Genomic DNA, 15328 nt, shown 5'->3' with positions numbered 1-15328 from the left:
TCCATTTGGAAGACACATTTGCGACCAAGCTTTAACTTCATGACTGATGTTGCTTCAATATATCCACATAATTTTCCTCCCTCATGATGCCATCTATTTTGTGAAGTGCACCAGTCCCTCCTGCAGCAAAGCACCCCACAGCATGCTTCGCGGTTGGGATGGTGTTCTTCGGCTTGCAAACCTCCCCCTTTTTCCTCCAAACATAATGACGGTCATTATGGCCAAACAGTTCTATTTGTTTTTCATCAGACCAGAGGACATTTCTCCAAAAAGTACGATCTTTGTCCCCATGTGCAGTTGCAAACCGTAGTCTGGCTTTTTTATGGCGGTTTTGGAGCAGTGGGTTCTTCCTTGCTGAGTGGCCTTTCAGGTTATGTCGATATAGGACTCGTTTTACTGTGGATATAGATACTTTTGTACTTGTTTCCTCCAGCATCTTCACAACGTCCTTTGCTGTTGTTCTGGGATTGATTTGATCTTTTCGCACCAAAGTACGTTCATCTCTAGGAGACAGAACGTGTCTCCTTCCTGAGCGGTATGATGGTTGCGTGGTCCCATGGTGTTTATACTTGCGTACTATTGGTTGTACAGATGGTGGTACCTTCAGGCGTTTGGAAATTGCTCCAAAGGATGAACCAGACTTGTGGAGGTCTACAATTTTTTTTATGAGGTCTTGGCTGATTTCTTTTGATTTTCCCATGATGTCAAGCAAAGGCCTTGAAATACATCCACAGGTACACCTCCAATTGACTCAAATTATGTCAATTAGCCTATCAGAAGCTTCTAAAGCCATGATGTCATTTTCTGGAATTTTCCAAGCTGTTTAAAGGCACAGTCAACTTAGTGTATGTAAACTTCTGACCCACTGAAATTTTGATACAGTGAATTATAAGTGAAATAATCTGTCTGTAAACAATTGTTGGAAAAAGGACTTGTGTCATGCACAAAGTAGATGTCCTAACCGACTTGCCAAAACGAGTTTGTTAACAAGAAATTTGTGGAGTGGTTGAAAAACGAGATTTAATGACTCCAACGTAAGTGTATGTAAACTTCAGACTTCAACTGTAAATGGTCTCACCCCAGCAAACCCAAAATATAATCTATTTGTAATCTATTTTAATGTAATTGTAAACAAACACTGTATTGTGGTGGAAATTCTAACCAAGTGAGTGAGATTTGTCATTTCTTCAAACAATCGTCTTTATTTAATAAGAATTGCAATAATGAAGCTGGTCGACCGCACACTCTTGAGTGTGAGGCCGAGAGTTCACAATACAAAATAAACAGAGGTCCTGTATAGCAGACCTAAAAATGCTTAGTCATGGCTGGTACCACCCCTCCCCGGCAGATCAGGGCATCATGATCTACCTTGTGTTCGTCTTGTGGTTATGTGCACCAGTGTTATTTATCCCCCCTGGCTTAGTTTCTCAAAAGCAAAGATGATTAGAAACAAATAGGGGTTTGTTCTACTCCTCAGGTTATCTCTATCTCCTTGACTATACTCACAGACCAGCTGCAGGGAGCTAGAGGGGAACCAACCCTTTACAGAAGTACAGTATTAGTAGTTATGAGTTGTATTAGTTGTTAAGCATATAATTGGTAACTATCAATATTCAACAAAGCAGGGAAATACATAATTTTTCCTTTAGAGTACAGCTTCAAAACATGGTTAAAACTATCATTTTGATATCACGTCCTTGCATCCATAGCTCGGTCTATGAATTTGAGAGTGGATACATTTCTCCAGCCCCATCCCTCAGCTGTTTGCCAAATCTGTGGGAGGGTGTCTGCTTTGTTGATGTTTGAACTGCATGTTGCTGCTTTAAACGCCCACACCAGTAGAAATCCACTTTTTCGAGCTGAAAGACCATGGGCAGAGCTTGATGTTGCACAACGATTTAAGTCAAAAAGTCATAGTTTTAGTCAAAGTATGATCTATTTGGGCTTGAAGTGATCAATCTGAACTGCCCACTTTGTGCAAATCCGTGTGAATGCGGTGTCTTTTCCTATGATATGACATACACATTATTTTCAGCCTATGTTTTGTTTCAGGCCTGGGTTTTATTTGAATGTTACCACTTAACATTGTTTATTAATCAGAAACAGCTGCAAAGTTATACCTCTTTGTGACTGAGATGAGCCAAACAGCCTTGTGTCCACTTGGCCGCCTCACCCTTGGAGCAAATTAAATAGGGGATGCAAACGTATGTTTTTGGATCTCATCTTTTTTTACCAGAAAATTATCATAATCAATTGGATCATTTGTACATTTTCACTTATTTTTGAGCTAGTCTGGATTTAAAAAAAAAAAAATATATATACAGTGGGGAGAACAAGTATTTGATACACTGCCGATTTTGCAGGTTTTCCTACTTACAAAGCATGTAGAGGTCTGTAATTTTTATCATAGGTACACTTCAACTGTGAGAGACGGAATCTAAAACAAAAATCCAGAAAATCACATTGTATGATTTTTAAATAATTAATTAGCATTTTATTGCATGACATAAGTATTTGATCACCTACCAACCAGTAAGAATTCCGGCTCTCACAGACCTGTAAGTTTTTCTTTAAGAAGCCCTCCTGTTCTCCACTCATTACCTGTATTAACTGCACCTGTTTGAACTCGTTACCTGTATAAAAGACACCTGTCCACACACTCAATCAAACAGATTCCAACCTCTCCACAATGGCCAAGACCAGAGAGCTGTGTAAGGACATCAGGGATAAAATTGTAGACCTGCACAAGGCTGGGATGGGCTACAGGACAATAGGCAAGCAGCTTGGTGAGAAGGAAACAACTGTTGGCGCAATTATTAGAAAATGGAAGAAGTTCAAGATGACGGTCAATCACCCTCGGTCTGGGGCTCCATGCAAGATTTCACCTCGTGGGGCATCAATGATCATGAGGAAGGTGAGGGATCAGCCCAGAACTACACGGCAGGACCTGGTCAATGACCTGAAGAGAGCTGGGACCACAGTCTCAAAGAAAACCATTAGTAACACACTACGCCGTCATGGATTAAAATCCTGCAGCGCACGCAAGGTCCCCCTGCTTAAGCCAGTGCATGTCCAGGCCTGTCTGAAGTTTGCCAATGACCATCTGGATGATCCAGAGGAGGAATGGGAGAAGGTCATGTGGTCTGATGAGACAAAAATAGAGCTTTTTGGTCTAACTCCACTCACCGTGTTTGGAGGAAGAAGAAGTATGAGTACAACCCCAAGAACACCATCCCAACCGTGAAGCATGGAGGTGGAAACATCATTCTTTGGGGATGCTTTTCTGCAAAGGGGACAGGACGACTGCACCGTATTGAGGGGAGGATGGATTTGGCCATGTATCGCGAGATCTTGGCCAACAACCTCCTTCCCTCAGTAAGAGCATTGAAGATGGGTCGTGGCTGGGTCTTCCAGCATGACAACGACACGAAGCACACAGCCATGGCAACTAAGGAGTGGCTCCGTAAGAAGCATCTCAAGGTCCTGGAGTGGCCTAGCCAGTCTCCAGACCTGAACCCAATAGAAAATCTTTGGAGGGAGCTGAACGTCCGTATTGCCCAGCGACAGCCCCGAAACCTGAAGGATCTGGAGAAGATCTGTAGGGAGGAGTGGGCCAAAATCCCTGCTGCAGTGTGTGCAAACCTAGTCAAGAACTACAGGAAACGTATGATCTCTGTAATTGCAAACAAAAATTTCTGTACCAAATATTAAGTTCTGCTTTTCTGATGTATCAAATACTTATGTCATGCAATAAAATGCAAATTAATTACTTAAAAATCATACAATGTGATTTTCTGGATTTTTGTTTTAGATTCCGTCTCTCATAGTTGAAGTGTACCTATGATAAAAATTACAGACCTCTACATGCTTTGTAAGTAGGAAAACCTGCAAAATCGGCAGTGTATCAAATACTTGTTCTCCCCACTGTATATATATATATGGCCATTTTATAAATGGTATAATTGCATGATATGATAGAATTTTGCAAACCCACTCGCCACAATATGAATGGTTTTGACCACTAAAGTTTTTCTTCACTACACGCTCCAATGCTTTGATTGGTATAATGTAAGCTTGAAACCACAAGTGTCTATCCAGATAATGAAAAGACAACCGTGAAAGAAAATTCAAGGAACTTATAGTTACATGTAATTTGTGGCGTGAGTGATCATTTTTGCCTATCATTTCACTTCCCCTGTGAGAACCATGAGCATGGGCTGACTTGGCTTAGCTGTATCGCAGCCGAAGCCTGCCACCAGCCTACCAAAGGTCGCACCGTGTCCATTACAATGTAGGAAAACGCATATCAGCTATCTTTCAATAGTTATCCATTTTACCAGAGCTTCATCTAATTCTTTCCGACTATTTCTATGGCGGATTCGTGGCCGCAATTTAATAACAATAAATGGCGAAGTCAAAGAAGTCAAAGGCCAGTGGTTTCCATCTGTGGCAAAGTTTCCCTAAATCAATGCTTATGACAAATCCAGCTCCAGAATCGGCCAGAGAGGCAACTGGCTAATCTTTTGAATAAGGTGTAGTAAAACAAAAACAGCAACACAGATAACATAAGCTAGCTAGATAAGGTTAGCAAGATAGCTAGCTAGCTATACTTAACAAAAAAATAAACACAACATGTAAAGTGTTCCATGTTTCATGAGCTGAAATACTAAAAAAAAAAACACAGAAATGTCTGATACGCACGAAAAGCTTATTTCTCTCAAATTTTGTGCACAAATTTGTTTACATCCCTGTTAGGGAGCTTTTCGCCTTTGACAAGATAATCCATCTACCTGACAAGGGTGGCATATCAAGAAGCTGATTAAACAGCATGATAATTACACAGGTGCACCTTGTGCTGGGGACAATAAAAGACCACTTTAAAATGTGCAGTTTTGTCACACAGCACGATGCCAATTGCACGCTCCCTCAAAACTTGAGACAGCTGTGGCATTGTGCTGGTGTTTCTGCAAACACTATCGTGTTTCTGGTAGTCTCATCTTTTCATCGTAGTTTTGTAGGCCAAACGGTTCAGATGCTACAGACGTTTTTGCGAGGAGACCGATTTTCAGGATGTCTCATGGTCTGTCAAACACTGCTGTAGCTCGGCCACCTTCCACCACATATGCCGGAAGGCCGCCATCGGCGGATGTGCTGGATTGAGACGTATCCCATGGAAGATATATCTAGCTTAAACAGACGGATTTGGATGTGGATTTTTTAATTATGTCAATTTGATTTTCACGGGGGCTCGGACATCAACTCTAGGGGGTTAAAATCCAGAAATAAGGAAAGAGTTGAAGGAGCATTGTAATAAGCGGAAAGCCATAGTTGACAGTGTGATCATTTTTATTGGGTACAACAATTTTTTTGTCAGCTACAGTAAATGGTTACCATTGTATAGATATTTACTTTCCACTATTCCCTTGAACCAGCTTATAAACTCTGGAATATAATGGTGTATTGCTGCCACAGAGAGGTCCAGTATGTTAATACTCAGCTCTACCATATTTCTGACACTTAATGTACAGAATAGGCCTGTTGTAAAAATACAAAGGAAGGTTTGATGTCCCTGGGACAGCATACAGTATGACGGTATGTGGTGCCCTAGAAACAATATAAAGGTATGAGATACATTATATTGTATTTTATGATACTCCTGACCCGAATGAGGTGTGTGAAACGAGTAGGACTGATGTGAATTGAGTAACCACTAGGTGGCAGCATTATAAAGCCACAAATACCAAGTCATCTTTATCATCTTTCCACTGTAGCATTTTCACATAATGGACACAAGGTGGAACACTATCCACATTGCCAATGTTCATACTGTATAATTTAAGTGAAAGTTTACACCAGCTGGATTTTATGATAACATGTATTTCAGCCATTTTACTGTATTTTTACTGTATCTGGGCGTGGCAGTGCAGTTTACTGTATCTGGGTAGTGGCAGTGCGCTCTCCTGGAGCATGAACTTGTGTTTCTGTTGGCTATCATTTATTTCATGTTTCTCTCTTGGGATGGAATTTATGTTACCATAGCTGCAATGTAGTCAAGGTGCTCCCCTACAGTGTCATATTGTTAACATAGCTAGTGATACAGTCTAATACCTCTGGGGTGATGATGTCTCAATCCTCCCCTATACAAACTCTGAGTTAGCTGAATCACCACCTCAGAAAATAGTGTGTGTGTGATTGCGTGTGTGTGTGTGTGTGTGTGTGTGTGTGTGTGTGGGTGTGTGAGAGAGAAAGAGAGAGAGAAAGAGAGAAAAAGAGAGCGAGAAAGAGAGAAAAAGAGAGAGAGAAAAAGAGAGAGAGAGAGAGAACTTACGTGATGTGTGTACACACAGATATATAAGAAACGGGGAGCTGAAGCCAGAGACTCAACGGGCCTCATTTATCTTTTCTTTCATAGCGTCTCAGTCAGACTTTACATAAGCGATTACGTTAGATTGAGCTTAGTTTTCAGGGTGGAGCCAAGAACTGTGTAACTAAATGGAGGAAAATTAGGTCCCTCCCAGATTATAATTGCATAACAATTCAACACGCCAAGAGGAGACTCAAAGGAGAGAGAGAAAAAAGCCATCATGCTTTTATCATTTAAATGTGATTTCCTTTCAATTTTATGGGGAGGGAATACAGCAGATGTGAATGACCTGTGTGTGTGTGTGTGTGTGTGTGTGTGTGTGTGTGTGTGTGTGTGTGTGTGTGTGTGTGTGTGTGTGTGTGTGTGTGTGTGTGTGTACATGTGCGTGCGAGCGAGAGCGGGAGGGAGCGATAGAAGGGGAGGTAGAGGGGGGGTAGAAAGAGAGAGTGAAGAGTGAAAGAGAGGAAAGGAGGGAGGGAGGGAGGGAGGGAGGGAGGGAGGGAGGGAGGGAGGGAGGGAGGGAGGGAAGGAAGGAATTGGGACAAGGAAATGGAACAAGAGCAACGGATGCGAGGTGGCGGGAGAATTCGAACATGGTGGTTGTTTGTGTCAGCGCAAGACTCATGCCCTAGCCACACCCCACTCATAACACAGCAGCAGGACTGTACAGTGTGTACAGTGTCCTGTCTCGGCCTTGGTATTAGCTCTAACAGATAAATTCATGTACTTCTCTGTCTGGATGAGTGACTATTCCAATCCACTTGGACAAACCGACTGTACAGAACAGTATGTTTTCTAATACAGGGTTTTTTGGAGAGTAGCGTGCTGCGGACAGAAACATAATCGGTCTAGGGAAACTGGAGAGGCTGGTTAGACTCATTTACATTATTACATCAAAGAAAATAACCGATTAATGAGGTGAGACATGGTAGCAGTAGTACTGCATAAAGCACAAACAATATCCAGTACAGTCAGAAACTAAAATACACACACAATGTGCAAAATAAACTAAAAGAGCAATCATAGTGTCATACTCTACTTATGTTGTAAATGCAAAACTCTATCAAACAAGCGAAATAATTTAAATATAATATACTAATCAGAATACTGTACTTGATGAACATAGGTTTGAATGCTGGTGTAGGTTATTTAAGGCTGTGGCAGTGTTGGTGTAGTGCCTGCCCTGCTGTAGAGGGAATATGTGACCAAATGCATTTCCACGGTATGGGCCTTGGTATGGGCCTTGTCCACAGCCTTTTACATCTAAAGTATCAAATTAAGTCTAAGCAAAGTCACTTCAAAAATCTCTGCCTAAAAGTTTTTTCCTTCCTTCAAGAAACACTACTTGTAGCTAAAAAATAAACTACCTTGCTCCGAGACAAAAATGAATATAAAACATCCTTGGTTTGTTTTCCCATGAATGAGCACAAGTTATGTGGTTGGGCCCTATCCACAGCTTGTTGTTACATAAGAATGATGTCATGCGTCATGTGGGCCAACAGCTAACACTGGAGCTGCATAGAGACACACTGATAGGGGCATGCAGCTTTAAACACTGTGCTGCCTCAAGGTTCAAGTTGAAAGTTTTTAATGTCACATGCTCAAGTACAGTGAAATGCCGTTCTTGCAAACTCAAAACCCAACAATGCAAGGCCTATATGTCTGTGTACTTCATCTCTCTATTTATGTGAGGGCTGGTGTCTCACTTCAATGATTCCTGTAAGGACTGAGGTTGGCGCTAAACTAAAGGACAGGGCTATTGCACACAGAGCTATGGTAGACAACACGGAGGCTACGGCTGAGGACAGGAATAAGTACAAGTCCCACTATGACCTCCGCAGAGTCATCAAATGAGCAAAAGGACAATACAGGTGGAATCATAATACACAGGCTCCAACGCATGTGGCCAGGGCTACAGTTGATTACAAAGGAAGACCCAACCTTGATCTGCCCAACGATGCCTCTCTACCAGATGAACTCAATGCATTTTATGCACGTTTGACAACAACATTGTGCCGGGTGTGAGGGCCGTCACCGAGCCAGAGGATTGGGTGATCTCGCTCTCCGAGGCCGACGTGAGAAAGGCCTTTAATCAGGTCAACACCCGCAAGGCCGCGGGGCCCGATGGTATTCCAGGGTGCGTTCTCAGATCATGTGCAGAACAGCCGGCAGGCATATTCAGAGTCATTTTCAACCTCTCCTTGTTCCAGTCTGTGATCCCCACAGGGGCTGGTTATTGCACACATTAACTCCACCATCCCAGACACCCTAGACCCACTCCCATTTGCACACCACCCCAACAGATCCATAGATGACACAATCTCAATTGCTCTCCACACTGCCCTCACCCACCTAGATAAAAGGAATACCTATGCGAGAATGCTGTTCATTGACTACAGTTTAGCATTCAAAACCATTGTCCCCTCCAAGCTCATCACCAAGCTTAGGACTCTGGATCTGAACACCTCCCTCTGCAACTGGATCCTGGAATTCCTGACGGGCCGACCCCAGGTGGTGAAGATAGGCAATATCACCTACGCCACTCTGACCCTCAACACAGGGGCCCCACAGAGGTGTGTGCTTAGTCCCCTCCTGTACTCCCTGGAACTCCATAAATACTATCTGACAAGAGTCTGGGAGTGTAGAGAACCTTACTGTCCATCGACCCAAAGGGTGGTGGGAATAGCACATGGTGAAATTCTGTAATCGAAAAACGGCCAAGGGCATTGACTCCACCGCATTGACCTGTGGCAGCAGTTGGAAAATCAGGTGCCTTTGTCCCTCATTTCAGATAGGGGCTTTGATGTCACTGGAATAAGCCACAGTTCATTGAGAGAAACATCAAAGGCACCACACACACAGCAAAAAGATTTACAGCCTGAAACATGATTGAAAATACCATGGAGACCTTTAGGTATCTTCCCTATATTAAAGCTGCAGCCTTATTACTGCCTCATTTAACTTCTGGAGTTTAACTTTGTGAGGATCGAGATTCAGAGTACAAGGGGAAGGGACTGCATGGCTATGGGATGGCTGCGTTGGCCATTACGCACGACAGGCTATACCGAACTCTCCTGTTGCAAGTCTAGATTGATATATCAGAGGACGAGATCTATCTCCTCTTTCAGGATTTGAAAAAACGGCATGACGCACTGGTATAGTGCACTTGGTATGATATGATAGATCCCATGACTGTGCACCCCCCTCCCTCCCTCCCTCCCATGACTTGCATCATGATTTACTTTCTTGACTTGTCCCCCTTTCGAGCATTGGGCAGCACTTCAAATGGGGAGGACAGTCTCATAGTAATGGCTGGAACGAAATTAAAGAAAATGGTCTCAAACACATCAAACACCTTGTTTCCCATGTGTTTGATACCATTCCATTCACTCCATTCCATTCATTATTATGAGCCGTCCTCCACTCACCAGCCTCCTCTGGCATATACCATGGCTCTCCACCTCCTTTCCAGGAGCCTAATAATTGCAAAAATATACTTAAGTATCAAACGTAAAACTAAAAGTAGAAATCATTTAAACTTCCTTATATTTAGCAAAGCAGACTGCACCATTTTCTTGTTTTGAAAATGTACAGATAGCCAGTGGCACACTTCAACATCATTTACAAATTATGCATTTGTGTTTGGTGAGTCTGACAGATCAGAGACAGTAGGGATGACCACGTGTTCTCTTGATATTTCCGTGAATTGGACCATTTCCCTGTCCTGCTAAGCATTCAAAATGTATTGAGTACTTTTGGGTGTCAAGGAAAATGTATTGAGTAAAAAGTACATTATTTTCTTTAGGAATGTAGTGAAGTAAAAGTAAATGTTGTCAAAAATATGAATAGTAAAGTACAGATACCCCAAAAAACTACTTAAGTAGTATTTAAGTATTTTTACTTAAGTACTTTACACCACTGAATATATGTTCATTGAAGGACATGTGTGATGTAGCCCAAACCCATGAAGAGACCGTAGCTGGTGCCTAGTTTATTGCTAAAAAGGATGAGCTATAGGCCTATTGAATATTCTTGCCAGGAACATTAGGGCTAATGACTATCTATCTATGTATATTACAAGGATAGTTGGCACAATGGCAGATAGATACATTAATTAAAGTAAGCAGGCTACTAATTAAATTTCTTCTAAAATGACAAGATCATTTTGCTTCGTGCACAAACATTTTAATATCTCTCCTCTCCAGCAGTGTGTGTGTGTGTGTTTTGCTATAACGGCACATTTTATCATACTGTCTCTTAGGATGAATATTTAACACTATCATAACAAGATCAGCAGTGAATTGCATCTGAACTGTAATAAAGAGCATTGCATTACCTTTTCAGCGTGAATTGTGTCCAATTGGAGTATAATTGCCTGTCCAATCAAGTATGAGAAAGTTCTCTATCCAAACTATCATGTAGGCCTATAGTTGGAGCCTATAATCATTCATGTCATTATCAAGTCTTGGGATTTGGTTCAAAAGCGTTACTTTCTTTCTGTCTGTAGACTATATTACTGCAGGGGTGCGCACTGGGTAGGTAGCCAATCATATGCTCACTTGCGGATTAGTTTTGCAGACGAGGATGGGTATTGAGGGAGAGACAGGCACAGCAATTCACTCACTCTATTTCACTATCAGTCATTCTTTTGGGACAAGCTGCAAAGTAGCCTATAGCAGCAATGGTCTACATCATAGTATAATAATATCTGTGGTTTTGAATTCTGCCCTTGGCATTGCGGAGGCAGCCCGGTGTGAGTGAGCGAGATCGGAATTCAGGTCCAGGTTTGGAATTTACAATATTATATCTGACGTCGTTGATAGAAGAGAAGAAGGGGTTTAAGGAAGCGCTCAAGATCGAAAGCCTTGCGATTGGTTGAGGTCAGGTAGGAATCGGGGAGCCGTTCGTTTAGGGAGCCGTTCGTTTAAAACCCCGTCCCCGTATGCCTTGCGTTTAGACGCAAATAAATTTTCGTCTATCCATGTTCAAATCGGGCAACTACCCCATGGCGGCGGATACTGCGCCCACCACCATGCATGGGAGTTGGTTCAACAACACAGGCTACATGGAAAACAATATGCCCGTGGCGGTGGAGAAACCGAAGAAGGCATTTTACCTGGTCAGAATGATGTCTCTCAACAACAATAAGAAAGGGCAACAAACCAAGCATCAGCAAACCAACCACCAGCATCACCAGAATAACAATATGCCCTTCATGATACACTGTCACATCGGAAAAGAGATCAAACACATTTGCAGCAACTGCAGTCGCGGGAACGAAACCCAGGACGGTGAGTAGTCTAGCTGCATATGGATGCATTATGCCCATATATACAGTCATTGATTGTGGCACATAGTCTCGCTTCATCTCTGCTGGCCATCAAACAAACGCTGGTTTCATTGAGCACGCTCAATAGGGAGGGGAGGGCACATGCGTTCTTGTTTGTCCATTCCGCAAATATATATCCTAGAGATATGAGGTGAAAATGTCTTGACGTATTTAATCCTGGTAACATCAATCACAGGCGCGCAACAATTCCAGTTGAGGCTTGACTGCATTGCTCTGTGTAATCGAGGAGGCTATGCTCTGTAGGCTACCTTCTTTACCATATTATTTACACTGCCGTCATTAGTACATCAAAGTTTATTGGTGGCGTTAACGGATTTGAAGCTGTTATCGCAGATGGAGCTACAAACAACCATTTCACTGCAACAGTGCATTAATGCCTTCTATATATATATATATATATATGAGCCATGACTAGAATACACGAAGAGGGTGAAACGGCTTGTAAACATTAATTAAAGTGAAGTGTTCAATGACTATGTACATTGGGCAGCAGTCTCTAAGGTGCAGGGCAGAGTAGTGAGTAGTAGCCAGCTGGGAACAGTGACTAAGGTTCAGGGCAGGGTACTGTGCTAGTCGTGACTCTAAGGGTCTGATGGCCTGAAGATGGAAGCTGTTTCTCAATCTCTTGGTCCCAGCTTTGATGCACCTGTACTGTCTCAGCCTTCTAGATGGTAGCGGGGTGAACAGGCCGTGGCTCGGGTGGCTGAGGTATTTGATGATTTTCTTGGCCTTCCTGTGACACCGGGTACTGTAGATGACCTGGAGGGCAGGCCGTGTGGCCCTGGTGATGAGGATCAGCATGGCGGAGGTGTTGTTGCCTACCTTCACCACCTGTGGTTGGCCCATCAGGAAGTCCAGGACCCAGTTGCGCAGGGAGGGGTTCAGACCTTGGTCACTGAGCTTAGAGGGCACTATGGTGTTGAAGGCTGCGCTGTAGTCGATGAACAGCATTCTTACATAGGTATTTTTCTTGTCCGGGTGGGATAGGGCAGTGCAATGGCGATTGCGTCGTCCGTGGATCTGTTGGGGCGATATACAAATTGTGGCGGGTTAGGTGGAGGTAACATGGTCCTAAACTAGCCTCTCAAAGCACTTTATGATGACAAAAGTGAATGCTACGGGACAATGGTCATTTAGTTCAGTTACCTTCACTTTCTTGGGGACAGGAACAATGTTGTCCCCACTTGCTTCAAGATGTCCACCAGACCGGGATATGGCGAGATTGAATATGCCTGTAAATACTCCAGCCAGCTGGTCTGTGCATGCTCTGAGGATGTGGCTTGGAATGCCGTCTAGGTCGGCAGCCTTGCGAGGGTTAACGTGCTTAAACTACTTACTCACTTAACTCATTCTGTTGCATTAGGGACACATTTCAAAATGCAACAATTTGTAACAACATCCCATAGTGCAAAACTATGTGTAGTGGGTCAAACAAATGCATCATGAAAAACAGGCAGCTACAATGTATTATTTCTGGCAAAGAGCGGTATGAAACGATGTAGCAGCAGCTACAGTAGAATAGCTACATGGCATTGTAGACTTAGAGAAATTATATTTGTGTAGTGTGTTTGACAGGTATTTTTGGAGCAGGTTCCTGGTGTGGTGTAGAATTGGCCAAGAGCCTGCTCCCCCCCAAATGCCTGACTCCACTACCCAAAATCCTCTCTTCCTACTGAGTAGCACCTGAAGTGGTCATTCTCAGTCCCCTGCTGTGCTGTTCCACTCTACCCCACCCCACCCTAACCCTGCATGAAGCCAATATGATTATGATGTAAAAAAACATGAGGGTCCAGTTTCCAGTACCCAGATTAATATTCGTTCAAGGACTAGGCTAAATCTGGCACTCTGGGTTCTGGGTAACTGGCCAGAGGAGTATAGTGTTTATCAGGGAATACATGCTGGTAAAGAAATGTGTTTATCAGGGAATACATGCTGGTAAAGAAACACTAGTGATGTAGTAGCCTACAGTCTAAAGCCCTTTTATCTTATTCTGACACAGTCTTTGTAGCTTTCTCTTGAGAGTTTTTGTTGAGTTGGAAGAAGAGTGTAACTTTGACTTTGCTGCAAAGTACTTTTTATTCATTTGGCTGCTGCTCACGCAATATGATGAGTTCTGAAGGATGTCTCGAGGATGTTTGGCACGTTAACGGGCAGCTATGGGAGCTTTCAGCAAACACGGATGAAAAATAAACTGTCACTTTCAATTTGCATCCATGTCTACAAGACTAGGAAGTGTGCGGCTGGCTGTTGTCTCAAATGCAGAGTTGACAATGGTTAGTGAATTCTGTTTTTCTTTTTGAACTTCATTTGAAACATCACCTGGATTCAATTAGCATTGAATTTGATCTATTTCTAGACAGAGCTGTGGCAGGATAGTGGCTATGAGGCGTCAGGCCGTGCATTTGAGTAATGGTCTGTGTTACTGGTTTCACTGCATTCATGTCCGCCTTGGTTCTGAATGAATCTTGCTGGAGCAGTGTTTCCTAAACTCAGTCCTGGTCACCCCGAAAGGGTGCACGTTTTGTTTTTTGCCCTAGCGCTACACAGCTGACTTAAATATTCAACTCATTAGTCTTTGATAATTTGAATCCGCTGTGTAGTGCTAGGGAAAAAAACAAATTGTGCATCCCTCAAGGTCTCCAGGACCTAGTTTTGGAAACACTGTGCTATACCATATAACCTTAACCCCAGTGGAGCTCCTGCAGTGATGTCATTTGAATTATGAACGCTGTGGTGGTGTGACACTGTAGTGACTGACGCACTGTCTCCTGTCCCCGAGCTAGAGGTCATCTCATACATCTGAAATACAGCCCCATGTAGCAACCAGTTATCACTTTTACAGAAAGTAGCCTAGTGATAACTGAAGTGGCAGATTGCATGGCTCTCATCAGGGCAGTATATAATATAATTATCACTATGGAACTGTTATAGGCCAGACTGTAGGTTGGTTGTTTATGGGCTTAATTACTGCTTCTGTAGCCTGTGTGTGTGATCATTTGGTGGGTGCTTATTTCCTATTTCACACATCTACAAGTGTGTATTATACGCATGTGTGAATGAGATATGCAAAAAACATTTCCGAACTCCCCGAGACATCCTCCGAGAGTGGGGTCACGGCCAGGGTCAGCCATTTACCAACAGAGTTGTGTATATTGTAGCGTACAGTAGGCTACAACAGTAGACTGGGATCTGTTTAGACAACCTTACCCCCCTGTTGTGTTGACTTGGATTCAGCATGCTTCTTGAAAGACTGCATTGCTTCATCTTTTTTTAAACCGTCAGATTGAGAGGCAGGGGAGAACATGGCCCACTTCTTTAGTGGTCACATGATCATTGTCTTCTACTTTTTTTTTTTTTTTTTATCTGCCGTTTTGATAGACTTTGATTTATTCACAATGAGTTTATTTATGCTGTAGGCAATTTAAAAAAATCACCAACTCTTTCTGCCACGCTCATCTGACTTTGGTATCCCCAATTGGTATCCCCAATTCCCCCGCATCATAATACTTTTTAGCAACTGTTGGTGTCTCAACTTACTGTTACTAGTTGAATACACAAGGTGCAATTTAAAACATTTAGTTTTTTGGGGGTGATCTGAACTTGTAGTAATCATG

The 15328-nt window shown here is 42.8% G+C and overlaps 1 protein-coding gene across 4 annotated transcripts in view; it reads left to right on the top strand.

Moving 5' to 3' along the window:
• LOC139550652 (phosphatase and actin regulator 1-like) overlaps positions 1-15328 on the top strand; it is an 87039-nt gene that overhangs the window by 18107 nt on the left and 53604 nt on the right. For 2 of the 4 annotated variants that reach the window (XM_071361668.1, XM_071361667.1), the window contains exon 1: positions 10912-11655. The exons of the other annotated variants lie outside the window; for them this stretch is intronic. In XM_071361668.1, coding sequence (XP_071217769.1) covers positions 11346-11655 — 310 coding nt within the window. In that variant the 5' untranslated portion in view covers positions 10912-11345. Of the gene's footprint in view, positions 1-10911; positions 11656-15328 lie in introns of those variants that run through there. 4 annotated transcript variants of the gene reach the window in all.

This window comes from Salvelinus alpinus, chromosome 23 (genome assembly GCF_045679555.1).
Source record: "Salvelinus alpinus chromosome 23, SLU_Salpinus.1, whole genome shotgun sequence".
NCBI classification, from domain to species: Eukaryota; Metazoa; Chordata; class Actinopteri; order Salmoniformes; family Salmonidae; genus Salvelinus; species Salvelinus alpinus.
The sequence above is the reverse complement of the archived record's forward strand: the minus strand, read 5'-3'. Positions and strand labels throughout refer to the sequence as shown.